Source organism: Melozone crissalis, unplaced genomic scaffold (assembly GCF_028551555.1).
Source record: "Melozone crissalis strain CALT ecotype California unplaced genomic scaffold, PUWL_Pcris_2 ptg000005l_1, whole genome shotgun sequence".
NCBI classification, from domain to species: Eukaryota; Metazoa; Chordata; class Aves; order Passeriformes; family Passerellidae; genus Melozone; species Melozone crissalis.
Window position 1 is genome coordinate 2,067,217 of NW_026535783.1, and position 15,434 is coordinate 2,082,650.

At 37.5% G+C, this 15,434-nt stretch overlaps 1 protein-coding gene across 2 annotated transcripts in view; it reads right to left on the minus strand.

The window, feature by feature from the left end:
* Positions 1-2,620: 2,620 nt before the first annotated feature.
* Positions 2,621-15,434, minus strand: part of SLC12A2 (solute carrier family 12 member 2) — a 54,188-nt gene continuing 41,374 nt past the window's right edge. The window contains exons 19-27 of one of the 2 annotated variants that reach the window (XM_054282895.1): positions 14,009-14,088; positions 12,586-12,723; positions 11,847-11,894; positions 10,247-10,369; positions 9,941-10,052; positions 9,216-9,302; positions 7,255-7,390; positions 6,496-6,563; positions 2,621-5,749 (exon numbers count right to left, since the gene is read on the minus strand). In XM_054282895.1, coding sequence (XP_054138870.1) covers positions 5,614-5,749; positions 6,496-6,563; positions 7,255-7,390; positions 9,216-9,302; positions 9,941-10,052; positions 10,247-10,369; positions 11,847-11,894; positions 12,586-12,723; positions 14,009-14,088 — 928 coding nt within the window. In that variant the 3' untranslated portion in view covers positions 2,621-5,613. The remainder of the gene's footprint in view (positions 5,750-6,495; positions 6,564-7,254; positions 7,391-9,215; positions 9,303-9,940; positions 10,053-10,246; positions 10,370-11,846; positions 11,895-12,585; positions 12,724-14,008; positions 14,089-15,434) is intronic. The other variant, XM_054282904.1, reaches the window with a different exon arrangement.

Consider the following 15,434-nt stretch of genomic DNA (forward strand, 5'->3'; position numbering starts at 1 on the left):
ATTGGTCTCCTGTGGATGTTTGGATTTACTGACCACTCACGGCAGAGCTGGGTCTCGCTCTCTGCTGAGACACAGACCTTTGTTATTCATTCCTTTTCTGTTCTTAGCTTAGCTAGCCTTCTGAGAACTTTCTCTCTATTCTTTTTAGTATAGTTATAATGTAATATATATCATAAAATAATAACTCAAGCCTTCTGAACATGAGGTCAACATTCTCATCTCTCTCTCACCCTGCAAACCCTTGCAAGCCCTGTGACACAATGTTTTCTGGAAGAGACAGCAGGCAGATCACAGGAGGGACAAAGAGATTGCTCTCAGGTCTGTAAGGACAGGGGTGCCACAGCCAGCACAGGCTCCTTGGTGACTTCTGTGGGTGCAGCTGTGCAGAGGAGCCCCAGGGATGGAGCACAGCCTGTCAGCACCAGAGGCTCCTCTGGGTGTAGGAAGCCTCCTGTGCTTCAGGAGAAACATCTTCCCCGGGGCTGTTTGCAGAATGAAACATTTCCCTGCTCCTGCTTCACCGTTTCCTCCTTCCATGTTGCTATGTTTGCCCAATTATCCCATCATAAAAAAAACCCCAAACAATATTAAAAGTAGTAGCAATTTTAATTGAATAGTTAAAATTAAAAAATATATAAAATTGGTTACAATATCATTTGATTAAAATAAGGGATAATTTGGTTCCAATAATAGCGCATAAGCAAAAGATAACCGCGGGGTTCAGAGTGCAGGGCTCATGGACCCTTGCCAAATCTCGTACGAGCTTGCCAAGTGAAGATTGCCCCCTTTTATGCCGTGTGTCAATGCCATCTCCTCCATTTTCGGTTCGTCATATCTCCATCTCATCACCACCTTTACCACGCAAGTGCCATCACTCATTTCAGTGGTCGCACGAGTCTTTGGGGGTCTTCTGATGAAGATTTCATAATCTTCCTCTGTGTCCTTTAATTCACCTTTGGGTTCCACATTCAGTGTACAGTACAATGTAGGCCATGACTAAGGTATCACTGCATCTACATATCAAGGCAATAAATCCCTTATAATTAGTATGTTCTGGGACCCATCCAGGTTTTGCTTCCTTTGTGCTCATTTTTAGCAACTGTATCTTCAGCTTCTTTCCTCCTGTCCTTGTGAACATCTGCGGGGAGGGGGGGGTGGAGCCCCTCCTCTCCCTCTCTTCTTTGGCATTACAACTTTTAACTGTTTTATTATTCCCAAAAATTGATTACTGTATCAATATTGATTACTGTTTCAATTTTATCAGCACGAATCATACCTATTTACCACAACGTTAACCCTCAAAGCTTTGGATCAGCTCTCCTGTCCAGCCTCCATCACCCCTAAGTCAGAGTTAACTCTGGAGAGCTGCTCAGCAGCACACAAAGGCAGAACAGCAGGAAGGGTTTGAGGTGCTCCGCTCGCTGCCTGTGTGGCTCCCAGCCCAGCTGAACACAAGCCAGGGTTTGGGATTTACACTGGGGCTGTGTGAGATTTGTTAGAGAGGCTGGTTAAGAACAAGCACCAGGCTGAGGGTTGTGCTGCTTCCTTGCTTTGAACCAAAATCACAGCATTCATTCTCTGCACTGCACCCCTTCACTCTTCTGCAAAGTGATGGGGTCGACCTTGATCAAATCCTTATTTTTTACCCTCAAACGCATGCTTGAGGTCACTAAGGTGTGAACTCAGCACAATGCAAGGTCATCACTCAGACCCACCTCTTCACACTGCTCCCAGCAAACAGGAGGATGCAGGAGAAGCTGCTGCAAACCTTCTCTGCCTCTTCACAGAATACACCAGGGTGGAGCAATGCCACGGGAGCTGGCAGGGAATTCTGAACAAGCTTTCCCTTCCCAGTGGCCTCCAAACCTCACTCCTGAGGTTTAAACACGACTGACAGTGGACACACAAAACAGCTCTGACTGTAGCAGGGATCAAGTACCAAAATTGACAAGATTATGAAGTATTATGAAGATTTTCAGTGTTCTGTAGGATTCTAACAACAGAACCCACCCTTCTTTATGCTTTTAAACTTCAAATTTTCAGTACTTCTTAGTGGAGTGTACTGAATTGGGGGACAAACATGTCTTGCTTACAAAGCAACCTTGCAACAGTCTGAGCAGCTCTTTTTGCAACACACTCCATGTCCCAGTGGACTTTTATTTTAATGGGAGAAAGAGGAGTTAACAGAGTCCTTGTGTGTATTCAGGGGCAAAACGAACTGGAGCAGGTTTTCAGATACCACCACTGCAGCTGAGACACACCAGGGGCTGAGGATGGGTCAGCCATGGCAAACTTCACAAGGTTTTACAATTTTACATGGTTAGTTTCTTATTTTCTTCTAGACCTATGAGAGGCAAACATTCCTCCCCAAAAAACAACAGAGTTTTGGTCTTATACCAGCCACATGAACTGCTTTAAGCTCCACTGGTCCTGTGCAAATTCCACTACAAAGGTAATTTTTAGATGGAAGCAATTTTTTGATGGAAGCGATAAGCACATTCATGTCAGGAACCAAATTCAGCTTTAACCTGTTGAATTATGAACATTATTCCCATCCCGTTAAAAAAAAAAAAAAAAAGAAAAGAAAAAAAGAAAAAAAAAAGCTTTGTTAGACAAGAGATTTGTATTGAATTCACTTCTTTTATTGCAGTGACATCCCCCTGGTACAAAGTATTAACTGCAATAATTACGTTAAAACATTAGAAAAGCATTTGTGTGGGACAGTTACAGTACAGTGTCAAATCTTACATCCTCAAACCAAGTGGGCCACAACCCACTAACGCTCAAATCTTTTAAATTATTTTTAGTTATTTTTTTAAATATGCAATGTCAGAAAAAAAAGCATAGAAAAAGAATGTATGTAAAAGGAAACCTAAATACAAGTGAACAAATAAATAATTGATTTTCACCAGCTATTATTGTCTTTCTAAACCCATATGAAGGAACCTAATCTATAAGAAGGTATGAATTGCCATGTGTAAGTGATTTAATTTTCCACTTAATTAATGATGATTGGAACGTAAGTAAAATTTGGCTTCAAAATCAAAGCAGGAGTTGGAGTGACTGCCACTAACTGACATTGGTTGCAGACAATTACCATTAACTGTTCAAATTTAAGTGAGCAAATAATGTTGGACCTTGCCCTCATTCCTAGCATTAGTGGACTCCTGAGAGTGCGTGTGAAAAAGCATCCTATGGTATTTCACAGACATGACCTTAACTATCCCCATTATGCATATTTAGATATACTTTATATAATTTTATACACATATATGCATGTATACACACACTTCATTTGGTTTCTGTGTTGTGTTTACAGATCACAAGCAATGGTTTCCTGAATGGGCAAATAAACCTTTTTTAAATAAGTGTACCTGTGCATGTTTTGTTTCTGTATTTTTTTTTAAGATAGCAGCACTAAGTCCATGCCGTACTGTCCATCTGCTCAAAAGAATGTTACCCACAAAACGAGGAGAAACGTGGCAATGATTCCATATGCACAATGTGACCACCTTATCCCCTACAAAACACTGTAAAACCGGTGATATTTATGTTGGTACTTTTGATCCACATCCCCTCAACCTGGAAGGAAACATCACTCTGCCCCCACACTGTCTGTCTGGTCTTACAATGTTTTATCACAACAAGCTGGGTTCATGCTGGCATCAGTTATCTCACACTTAGCAGCAAGACATGCATGTTTGTTTTTCTTTAGAAGTTTTGAAAAAGTGAAATGATTCCACAGTCTCAAATCAAATTGACAGAAACGGCAAAAATTAAAAATAAAAAATAAAAAGAGAGAGGAAAAAAAGAAGGATTTTTAGCAGTTTACCAAGAACTTGACAACAGTGTACACTGCACAGTGTATTTTTATCTTTAATCACAAGAAGTTGAAGCTCTACCTTGCCACGCAATGATTACACTTTGTCCTTCAAAAGGAACAGTTACATTTCAATTTGATCCTGTATTTAACAAAAAAAAAAAAACAAAAAAAAAAATCCAAAAAAGAAAAAAACCTCAAACCAAACAAATGAACAACAAAAAAAAAAAAAAAAAAAAAAAAGGAAAAAAAGAACAAAAAACCAAACCAACCAAAAAACCTTTTCTGTGCATCCTTAAATGAAAGTCACTCACCCACTGGTAAACTGATCCAGTAGCATGTCCAATACTAACATCAAAAGCTTGTGAAATGTTTTTAGGCAATCCTTTCTATCCAAAAAAATACTAGGAATTTAAAAAACAGTTCACATTACTAACCTTTATACAAAGGCTCAAGTGAAATTTCTTTTGCAGGTGTTTGCAGTAGACTAAATTATGAAGTTTCCCAAATATACAATGAAAGGGCACACAAGACTGGCAGTTTCTTTATTGAACATAGAAAATGTATAAAGTAGGATGTATGGAATAGAGCAAAACTGCTAGACGATAAAACCTGAGTATTATTTAATAAGACTAATTCATTTTCTGACAACTGAATGAATTGACCTAAAAACATCTCCCCTAAGAACTTAGTGGTCCGTTTAACCATTTGTTGAAAAATGCGAGAGAACTGCAGCTTTTACATTTCATACTGGATAGCACAATTCCACATAGTGTTTACTGTTTTCTGTTAGATAGCATCACATTGCTTATATTATCCCCATTCAAGCCTTAAGTCGAGTTTTGTTTCAAAAACAAGTTTGAAAGTGACACTAAAACATAAGAGGCCAAGAACTAGGACAGGTCTTTTATTTTCTTCCAATCTGTATTAAGGTAGGAAGCCTCAGCCAGCAAGATGAGCCTGATTTCACAGCAGAGCTAAGACCAAGAGGACACTACCCTCTGCCAAGGTAGATAAAATCAGCGCTCTGTCTCAGACTACTGCCAAAGGAGTACACACTGTCAAATTTGAGAAAAAAGGACCCTCTCTACAAGCAGAATTCGTTTTAACTGTTACAAAACTTAGTGGCAGTAACATCAAGGATTTGCTTTAGTTCAATTGACCTGCCCCAATTCTCACCTTTAAATCTAACAGATATAATAATTAAAAAAAAAGAAACCAAAAAATCAAAAAACCAAAACACTTTCTGACGATAGAAAACATACAGTACTAAGAACTAATAGCTCAATGGAAGACTGAAAAGCAGCATTCATTTTTATTGTAATATGGAATAGACTAAAAACTAAAGGAAGTCTGATCGAAACTCTTAGTTGAAGGCAGATTTTGACATTCTATATAAATTTACAAAATAGGATGTATGGGTGAGATTTGGTTAATTTCAGAAGGCACCTCAAGGCTAAAAGGCTTTTATAAATCTATAATCCTTTCATTGATCAAAAATACAACATTTTATTGCTGCTATTCAAATAGCAAACAAAAAGCTCGTCTTGTTCTTCAGTCTAACAAGGAATCCTCCCCCATTAAGCAAGATTAAATTACAGAAAATATAGAATAAAACTGAAGATGTCACAACTTTTAGAAATACAGTGACTTTCCTTGTGTGCTTTCAAGTCAGTGAACAGTGAAAGAAGAGTCACTTTTTGCCTTTGTGATGTCGATGAGCTGTAGAGCACGCAGCCACTCTCCCTGGGCACTGCAGTACCATTCCACCAGAGCTGAGCCACGGCAGCGCTCTAGGAGTAGAAGGTGAGGACGCTCTGGTGGTTGCCACGCACCAGCAGGATTGGAGGCAGGTCCTTGGAGAGCACTTCCAGCCAGGCCATGTACAGGGCGCTGGAAACTGCCCCTTTCCGTGCCACGGGCAAGCTCCTGCAGGCCACAGGGGAAACACACTGCACTCAGCACAAACACCTGGCCAGCCACAGCATCATCATGAATATGACAGATGATTCTAGAAAGATCTAATTGTTAAGTCAAATTTCCTAATATTTTTAATTTATTTTTTTACCCTCCTTAGAATTAATGAGTTGAAAGTTTGTGTCTGAAACATCACAGGCATTTCCATCTATTTCCCCCCTCAGTTTTGGCCTGTTAACACCATTTAATATTCAGGCAGCTTCATGCAGAATCCTCCTAAGCTGAGGACATTTACTCATCCTCAGCATTTTAAAATACAGCAGTAAGAAATCTACAACCCACCAAAAAATCTGCCTCTTGCTTGTTCACACCGAAAGTAATCCCCCAAAAATCTATGAGCAAGATAATGACTCAATTTTATACAGAGAGATCCTCTAGAAAAGGAATTCAAAGGAAGGACTTGAGAAAGAGGGGAGTAACTGCACACAGGAGTAGAAAGAATTTGAGAGTCCTGAGCTGCACCACAAATGTGAATGTGATCAACTAAAGCAGCAAAATCAAAAGCACAACATTAAAAAGAACATTTTTTTCTTCAGCAGAATGGTGGCTCCATACTTATAATAAATAAATATAGTCAGAACTGAAATCTTGAATACGCCAAGGCAAAGACCTGTTCCTGATCTATATTTCCATTTATATTGTGAATTACTGCTCCATATCTATTCAGGTAGCACCACAAGTTAAAATAATTTACTTACATGACAATTATGTTAGCTGTACTTGAATGTTCTTTCAGCAACTCGTTTAACCTAATCTGTCGGTAAGTCTGTAAAAAAAATCCAACTTGTTAGGAACAGCTTTTGTTTAAAAACTACAAAGAATTCTTTAAAAAAATAAAGACAGGGAAAACACTATCACCACCTGGAATGAAATAAAAAGCAGGTATTTCCATCTCAATGTGGAAACTCCTCATTATTGAAAACCAATGGTTGTAAGGTTGGGAAAAAAGCAAGCAGCAGCTCAGAATGTGTAAGTGAGCCAAGTGCTTCCCTGCTACAGGATGTCATTTATTTTCTCATGCAAAGAAACACCTGAGAAGAAATACTTTTGTGCTTTTGTCTCTGTGCTGCACAATAGCTTGGAAAAGATGTCAAACCTTCAACTGCTCCTCTGCACCACAAAGTGTTGCTTGGTTTTAGTGCTGTTTTTTAAAAATAATAATTATTAGCTTGGTAAAAAAAAAAAAAAAAAGACAAACACCTGTCTGGAGACGAAATGATTCTAAACTAAATGTGGAAATACTGTAGGAAAGCAGCCTGGGCCCTGCTCATACTCAAATACAGAACCTTTTTGCCTTTGTGAACCATCTAAATGGTTTTAGATGCTACTTTTTATCTGCTATTCATTAAAAAACTGCTATGGAAAAGAGAGCATAACAGGAATTAACTCATCACGACCATAAATGAAGTAGGAGAAGGAAGATTTAGCTGAGGTAACATTCTAAAAAAAGCCAGAACCTTTGTTTTGTAAAGCTCCAGCTCATTATCTGTTATCCTCCATGGTTCATCCTCCTTCATTTTATCTGCAACTTCTTGTTCTTTATCATCCTCATGGAGTCGGAAGGGCTCTATCATTTCCTCAAAAGCTGCAATACTGGAAAGATCAAATGAACAAAAATTAGAGCAGACAGGAGATTTTACATCAATAATTATTTTCATAATACCAGAAATTAGGTTTTACTGGTATGTAAAAATCAACAAAAGGGTTTTTTTTGCCTGCCTGTTGCAGTTAGAACATCAAATCAGCTTTTTGCACACACAGATGTTGTGATTCAGCAAACAATTCACCACACAATTAAAGCTTTACTCAGTTCAGAAATTTACCTCTAATTTTAAAAGCTCAACAGTACCATCCTTAAAAAAGGTACAAAACTGGGAGCACATTCTTCAGAACTAACTTGGAAGGAGAAGGAATTTCCATGTTCCAGTAAAAATCAGCTATGAGGTCTCATGTCTTTCTGTTTGGATTCTGGCTTTGATCTTTTTACTTTGTTTCTTTTATCTCTTTCCAGTACAGTCCAAGAGCCACATTCAAATGAAAAAAACCACAGATATCTAAGTTAGTCTTCCTGCTGCACTTGTAAGAATAGGAATACTGTGATTTATCAGGACTTTAGAGCAAGAATTTCAGAATAAAACCTCTGAAGGTCAAGGAGGAATTAATTTCTGCTGGAAAGAAGAAGCCACATTACCTTACTTTTTTTACCTACATTTCCTCCAGGAAACACCCACATCACAAACAAAATATCTTTATATCTACCCTTCGTGGTCTTTACTGTACAATGACTTCATCTTAATCCAAAGAAAGAAACAAAAATGTGATTTGCTATTCTTTGGCTGAGGAAAAAGCAGATCTAATAATAACATTATTATACAGCACAGCACCTGTTGAAAATTAATCTTCCTCCACTTGGTTCCCAGCTGTTGTTAATACCTAAATGGTATTTAGGAATATTTTGGACATGTTGTGGGGATGTATCCACAGAGACAGAAAAATGCTCTCAGAAGTAATCCATGGATTACTTCTAATAAACAAAAATAATTCCACATGGTTCCAGGATCTCAGCTGTGATGCATAAATGAGTTTACACCTTTCACAGCAGCAGGCTCCTGGAAACTGCATATCCAAAAGCATCAGAGTGCCAGAAATATTTTGTTTTCCTTTATTTTACTTGCTCAATGTATTCTATACACTTAAGAAAAAACTACTAAAAAGGGTACAAAAGAACTCACATTAACTTTAGCATTTAGCCAAGTTCTAAAATAACACTTTCCAATTTCCACGGTGTATCAAGACTTTCAGATAAAAGCATGCCCAAATAAAAGATATTTTTACAACTTCAGCATACTCAAGAAGGCCTGAAGGGAAAGGAAGATAATGGCAAAGGAAGGTATTTTTAGATCATACACATTCTGTTCTAAATTTGTGCTGAAAGCCATCTACAATTAATGCTTTTTTGAACTTGAAACTATGAAGTATCATATGTGTGATCATTCCTGTGTACACTGAAAGTCCAACCAAGTTAAAAAATGAGAAGGAAAAAAAAAGAAAAATCCAAATCAGGCTATTTCAAGACCAAGCTTTGTTACCTGAACTAAGACATTAAGAGATTCAGATCATTTAAAGTTTTGGTGAATATCTCTTAAAGAAGATTGCTCAGACAATTCAGAGTTGTGTTTTTTTAAAAACTTCATTTTTCTGAATTTATTATTACAATCTAAGGGCCAGAGATTTAAAAAATAAAGATTTCTATATTCTTGGACATGGGAGTTACTGTTAATTAATTTTCCACATTTTTGTGAAACACTGAGTAACACAGGATCTTCTGTACCATCACATATGTAGGAAAGAATTACGTGTTCTAAATTAAAAGAAATCACAAATTCAATGAACAAACAAGATGCGTTTTGAGACTCACTTTTCTTTCTTTGGCTTAGTATTAATATCCCCAAGGACCATAATATCTGAGAAGTCTATCCGAAATTTGCTGAGCAAAGTGGCCATCCTGCATCAGAAAACACAAGCTTTTATACATGATCATAATTTTAATTTTTTCACAGGTTAAACAGATAGTTGCTTGGTAATAAAAACCGATGGTTTAAGAAAGAAACAAAAAACAAACAAGCAAAAAAACAACAACAAAAACAAAAAAACCCCAAAAAACCACCAACCAAACAAAAAAAAAACCAAAAAAAAAAAAACCAAACCAAACCAACCAACCAACTAAACAAACCAAACCAAAAAAACACCTCACCCCACCCCCAAAAAAGGCACCTTAAATATAACAAGGATAAAAATCAAATTGACTTAGCATATGACTATAAATCAACAACATGCTTTGGAAAAAAAAAAAAAAAAACCCAAACAGTTTTATGGCTTTAGAATAAGAGAAGAGCTCTCTCTTGAAGATAATCTCAGAAAATATTTGGAAACAGTGTCAGATAGTATTGCAGAAAAATTAGTTTGAGGTAACTCATCCAAAGACAATCTGGGGGAAACAAAACCTTTTTCTTTAGAAAGGCAACAGAATATGATCACACCTCCAGCAAAGAACAACTGAAATAAGGCAGGCAGGAAGAGAAGTAATCCAATGGGTAACATGCTGTATTAGCATTTGAAATGCAATTTTTGAGGCAAACTTACGCTCTTCTGTCATGATCAATCCTGTTTATTTTTCCACCAATGAACACCCTGATCTTGCAGTCCTTCCACTTCTTCTTGGTTGTGATAAGGTAAGGAATCAACAGTGTCAAACCTGTGTTTTGAACAGAATTTCAGACAAATTTAGAAAATTGTAGAGTTTTTTTTACACAGTTTTACAGTGTAAAATTACACAGTACAGATTTTATATGAACTGACTTACAGATATATATTAACAACTAATCCAGAATACTCCAGTATTTTTTTTTTTATCAGCAATTAAAGGTTTTAAATTATGAAACACATTACCTCCATCATCAAACAGCCACCAGACATCAATATTGCTCTTGCCTTGTTTCTTCTGGAACTGAGAACTGGCATCAAGAAGTCTTTGGTCGGTCACATTTAAAGGAGAGGAGGAGCTCTTTGAATCTGGAAAAAACATATAGTGAAATTTTTGTTTTGAAGTGTTTTGCCTAATCACATTGAAAATCATCAAATGCAACTCTTAACATTTTGTGATATACCTACTTTTAAATGAAAATTTTCCTTTACACCTCCCAACCCAACTCCAAATTTTGATGGATTGGATATAAACTGAACTGGCTGTATTTAGGGGGTCTAGAAACTCGTAATTTCAGCAGCTGAAGTCTTTTAGCAGGCATCTGAGAAATAAAGGATGTGTGAGGCCTCCATGCAGACTTTTGCCTGGACAATTTAATTAGCTTTGCCCCAGAGCTTTAGGCCACACACTCTACCTCTTGCAAATGACAGAACTTCCCTAAAAATATGTAGGCAACTGATTTTATAAGTAAATGTCTTGTCCTAAGTAATTCTCTCCTTAAATCCAGATTTCTTTAAGCATGTGGTAAAATTAAAAGCTATTTGTGCATATTGGGCCCTTTTGCAAATAGTACTGCTTTGCATAACAAAGTTATTCGATTTACTGAGGACAAGACAATAATAGCATTTTCAGTTAGAATAATACAGATCCCATTTTTGAATTGCAGGAAAAAATCCCTGACCTCTTTCTCTTAATTAAAACCTCAGTCTGAGCAAGAGCCAGGAGTCTGACATTTGCCTCTGTCCTTATTTTATTAGGAATTTTTTAAATTTAGAGCACATCTGTGACTGATTTACATTAATGTACTACTTTATTGCATACTGGGACTTCTTCCAAACTGCCATCCTGTGCTTCAAGATATAATCTCACTCTCCATTATTAAAACACAGAAGCTCCTAGCTGCTGAAATTACGAAGACAATGTCCAAACAGCTCAGATTAATTGCAGTTAGGGCAAAAATACCTGATTAACTCAGAAGAAGTTAGTGAAAACTGCTCAGTTAATTCCTCAAAATGCTGATTTGAAAGAACACTTTGCATTATTTCAACATGTTCACCTCACTGGGTAGCTGTACTAAGCCTTGGTTTGGAGGCTATTGAACTATTTGCAAATAACAGAGCAACAACCATGGCTCTGGAAGGTACACTGAATAAACTGAGAGCACTTCCACTGCACCATCAGATGCTGTTTCCTGAACCAAGCAAGGACCCAGACCTGAGACACACAGCTGAGAAAGCAGAAAGGCCATAAATACATTTCAAATGTTACCTTACCAAATGAGCTTTTTAACTTTCATTGTTTTTTTTTTTTAATTCCTACACTTATGCACAATCCTGTCTCAATAGCAACCTCTTCTGGGAATCTCCACAATGTTGCCTTTTTTTTTTTCCACAGCCTAGGCCCTAAGGATGAAGCACATTCTAAAGCAGATATGAAGAAACAAATAAACATTGCATGGTTGGTATTTTCCTCTCTGGTGCTTAGGTGTAGAAAGAATTACAAAAGGAAAACTAAAATCAACAATATGAAAGAATGATTTAACACAAAAAGATGGAAAATGCCTGCCTTTATTCAACAGTGGTTGTGTTGGAGTCTTTCCATCCTCATCCTCCTCTGGAAGGTTTTTAAAGATACAAAATAAAAAGGTTAATTTCCTTTGTGATATTAATGAACATAATACAAATGTAAATTAAAAAAAAAAATAGAAAGTAAAGACGTGAAATGCAGCAGGGTTTTTTTTTGCACAGAGAAAAGCACATAAATGCAGTCTACCAAATCATAAGATTCATTTCTACTTCAAAAAAATTATATCTACCTCCACTACCCATCTAACTATTAAGGCTTTTGCTTTGTAAGAAAATAATAAAGCTGTTTATTGTCATATCAAAGTACCTTGAATGATTTGTATCTGCTAATATGCACATAATATTCTATTCTGAGATTTAAAAACCTCCATAAATTTAGCAGCCTTCCCATCACTTGTAAGATGTGGGGCACAATCCTCAAGCACTTTTGACTGTCTCTCAAACTCAGTTACAAAAAAAAAATCTGTTTTAGGTCATTGGGTACCTCCTGGTTTATTCAGGGGACTTCAAACAAATATTTATTCCTCATACTGGTAAGATCTGACACTAAGTACTTAAAAGATTAGACATCAACATCTATAAAAGCATAACTCTTCTATTCCACACACACACACACAAAAATCCCCTAAATAATCTGTGGGCAGAGAGAGAGAGGCACAGAGGAGGAATGAGAGAGAGAAAGAATGAGAATTCCAGGTTCACTGCTCACTAGCAGTTACCTTTGTGTGAGGTGGGAGCTCTTTCACTGGCTGATGGAGCAAAAGCTATGGAAGTGTCTGTCTCAGACTTCTTGCTGTAATCCACTTTCACTATGACATCCTTGGCACAGGGAGACTTCTCTTGCGATGACAGCAAATCTTTGTGAAAGCAAAAAGCCTATTAGAAACCACTGAAGTGCTACAAATTGTATCAACAGAGGTATTTGCCTGTTCTGAGTCGGTTTGAAATTAACTACACGCTGCTGCAACAGTTAGACCACAGCAAAGAGGGCAGGAGGGGGGAAAACCAACACAAAAATATTCTGTGAACTTCTTCAGAGCATAAAGAGGCTCCCCCTGAGCAGAGCTGTCATTTTCTGCTCCTTTCCCAGGTTGTGGTCGCTGATTGCAACCACACCACCTAAAACCAGGGCTAGGTAACACTCTGGAACTACAACTAGAAAGTGAAAAAGAAAGAAATCGCTGGGTGAAATGTTTTTTTGTTTCTGCTTTTAACTCCGAGAGGAAGATGAGCCTCAGGCACAGCACACACCAATGTGTCTGTCTCACTGTCAAGCCTTTTTTCCCAGGTTTGGCTTCTGTGAGCAGCTGTCAGAGCTGAGGCAAAGTCACCGAGTCCCCAGTGGGCACCAAGATCCTGCTGACAGCCTGGGGTTACATTCCCAGCCTTCTCAGCAGTGTTGTTTCCACACTGCAGGTTCACTCCCTGCCATTTCTCACACTCCCCTGCCCTCCTGCACATGCCGACAGGCTCCTTGACTCTCTCCAATACCAAAACATTACTCTTTGGGACTAAAAATACTAAAGCATTAATCTTTGCCAGCAAAGGATCCTCCTCTTTCAGGGGGATGCTCCTGCTTTTGTCATTTCTCCTCATGGCTGCAGCAGTGCAAGCCACGAATAAATTACTCATGATCAAATCAAAGCTCACAGGCTTGGAATTTAACTAAAATTTCACCACTCCACTTAAGAACTCTACTCAGAAAGCACAACCAAGTCTTCTACATAGAAAACCTTTCCAAATTTGAATCAGAGTCCCTAAAATAGTCTGTAGGGGTTGGCAACCCACACCAAACTCAATGGCATCCCTGCACAGTGCAGTATTTGTTGTGATTTTAAACCTCTGGGCCTGAGCCCCAAATATTTGATGCCAACTTGCCAGCAGCACTAATTAGTTTCAGGAAAGCAGCAGTTCTTCTGGAAGCAGTTGTATAAAATGTGCAAATACAAAAATGTGAAACACAGAAAATCCAAGTTCTGCTGCTGATCATGGGTTACTACCTTACAGTTCAGACTTAACTGAATTTTACTGTACCACAGTAGTGATGTTTTGTTGATTTTTTAACTGAACTTCAATATTTTCAGAATGCAGTTTTAGAAAGGAATTAGAACAGCAAATTCACCACATGGAACAAAGTCATACCTTGGGCCTGAAGGTGAGAAATGTCCAGGCCCTCCTTGAGGCGAATGACGACTACACCATACTGAACATCAAAGGCATCACTAAACAAAAGCGATAAAAATAAAATATTTTAAAGCTTTTTCTTTTCCAAATGAAAAATGCACCTTCCCTGAACAAATTCCAGTGATTGAGCACTGCCTTTGGAAGTCTCAAATTATAAACTTGCTTTAGCTTCAAATCCAAAATATTACCTGAACATCATTTTAGGAAAAATAGTATTTAGAAAGGATACCTATTCCTTCTACTCCCTCTCTCCGTTATGTAAACAGTGATTAAATAAAATGATCATGAATAGGTCACTCAAGTTTCGCACAGGTAGTAAGATCCATCAAGAAATTTAGATTTTTATCTCCATCCATCAAGAAAGGGGTTCGAGTAGATCTTTTTGATCTGAGGACTAAAGATTTCTGACATCTTTCCAAAACGTTTGGGTATTGAAAACACCTAAGATGATGCAATTTAATATCAAAATAGCTGTAAGTTAGCATTACATGTGAAAAAACTGAAACTCACTCCAGTCACATATGAAGTGGCAGAACTTCATTACTGTAGAAAAGAGCAAAAACCCTGAAAAAACTGCTGAGTAAAGGTGGAGTAAAATTAGCAACAACCCAAAATATAAGACAAGACAAAGATGAACTTAACCATATCACGCAGTTTGCATTAGTCATTAATCACCATCCTTTACATATAAATACCTTGTTCAGTGCAAACAACCATAAATCAGAGAACTCCCTCCCACATCATTTCCACAGACAGAAATTTCTCAGGATTTCACTAATTAAACACTGTGCTTTAGAGATGGCAGGACTTGATTAGAAATGTTTGACGTATCAATATATTCTACAATAAGTGCAAGAAAAATTGAGGTTGATTTGAGATTTGTTTTGTCTATTAGTGAACATTTTAATTTCATTATTTAATGTGTTAGATTTGTAGAGATTAGATGTGTTTCTATTTTGTGTGCTTCAGAAACTTTTAGTTTTCCAGAAAGACATTTGACCTGCAGTTATTACCTCCTGAGGTTTCTTTAGGGATGTGGGGAACCACATGACTCGCTGACCTTGACAGATCTTCCTGCAAAAGCCATCCCAAAATAAAATAGGAAAAAAAAAGAAAAACTAACCAATGTGTTTCCTTATTTTTCCACTGTATTTGGTGCCCCTGCTTTTCTCGTAGAGACCTAGGTGAGATGACTTTTTTTGGTCCTTTCCTAATATCTGCCTGTAAAGCTTAAAGCCCCATCCCCTCTCTCTTTCAAAAGCACAGAAAATGAGAAATACAAAGCACACAGGAAGTGGGTTAACCAGCACTTCAGCTGAACACAAAAACCTCTAAGTAAAATAAGCATTGTTTTTTTCCTTAAGTGTTTGGGTAGCAGCACAAG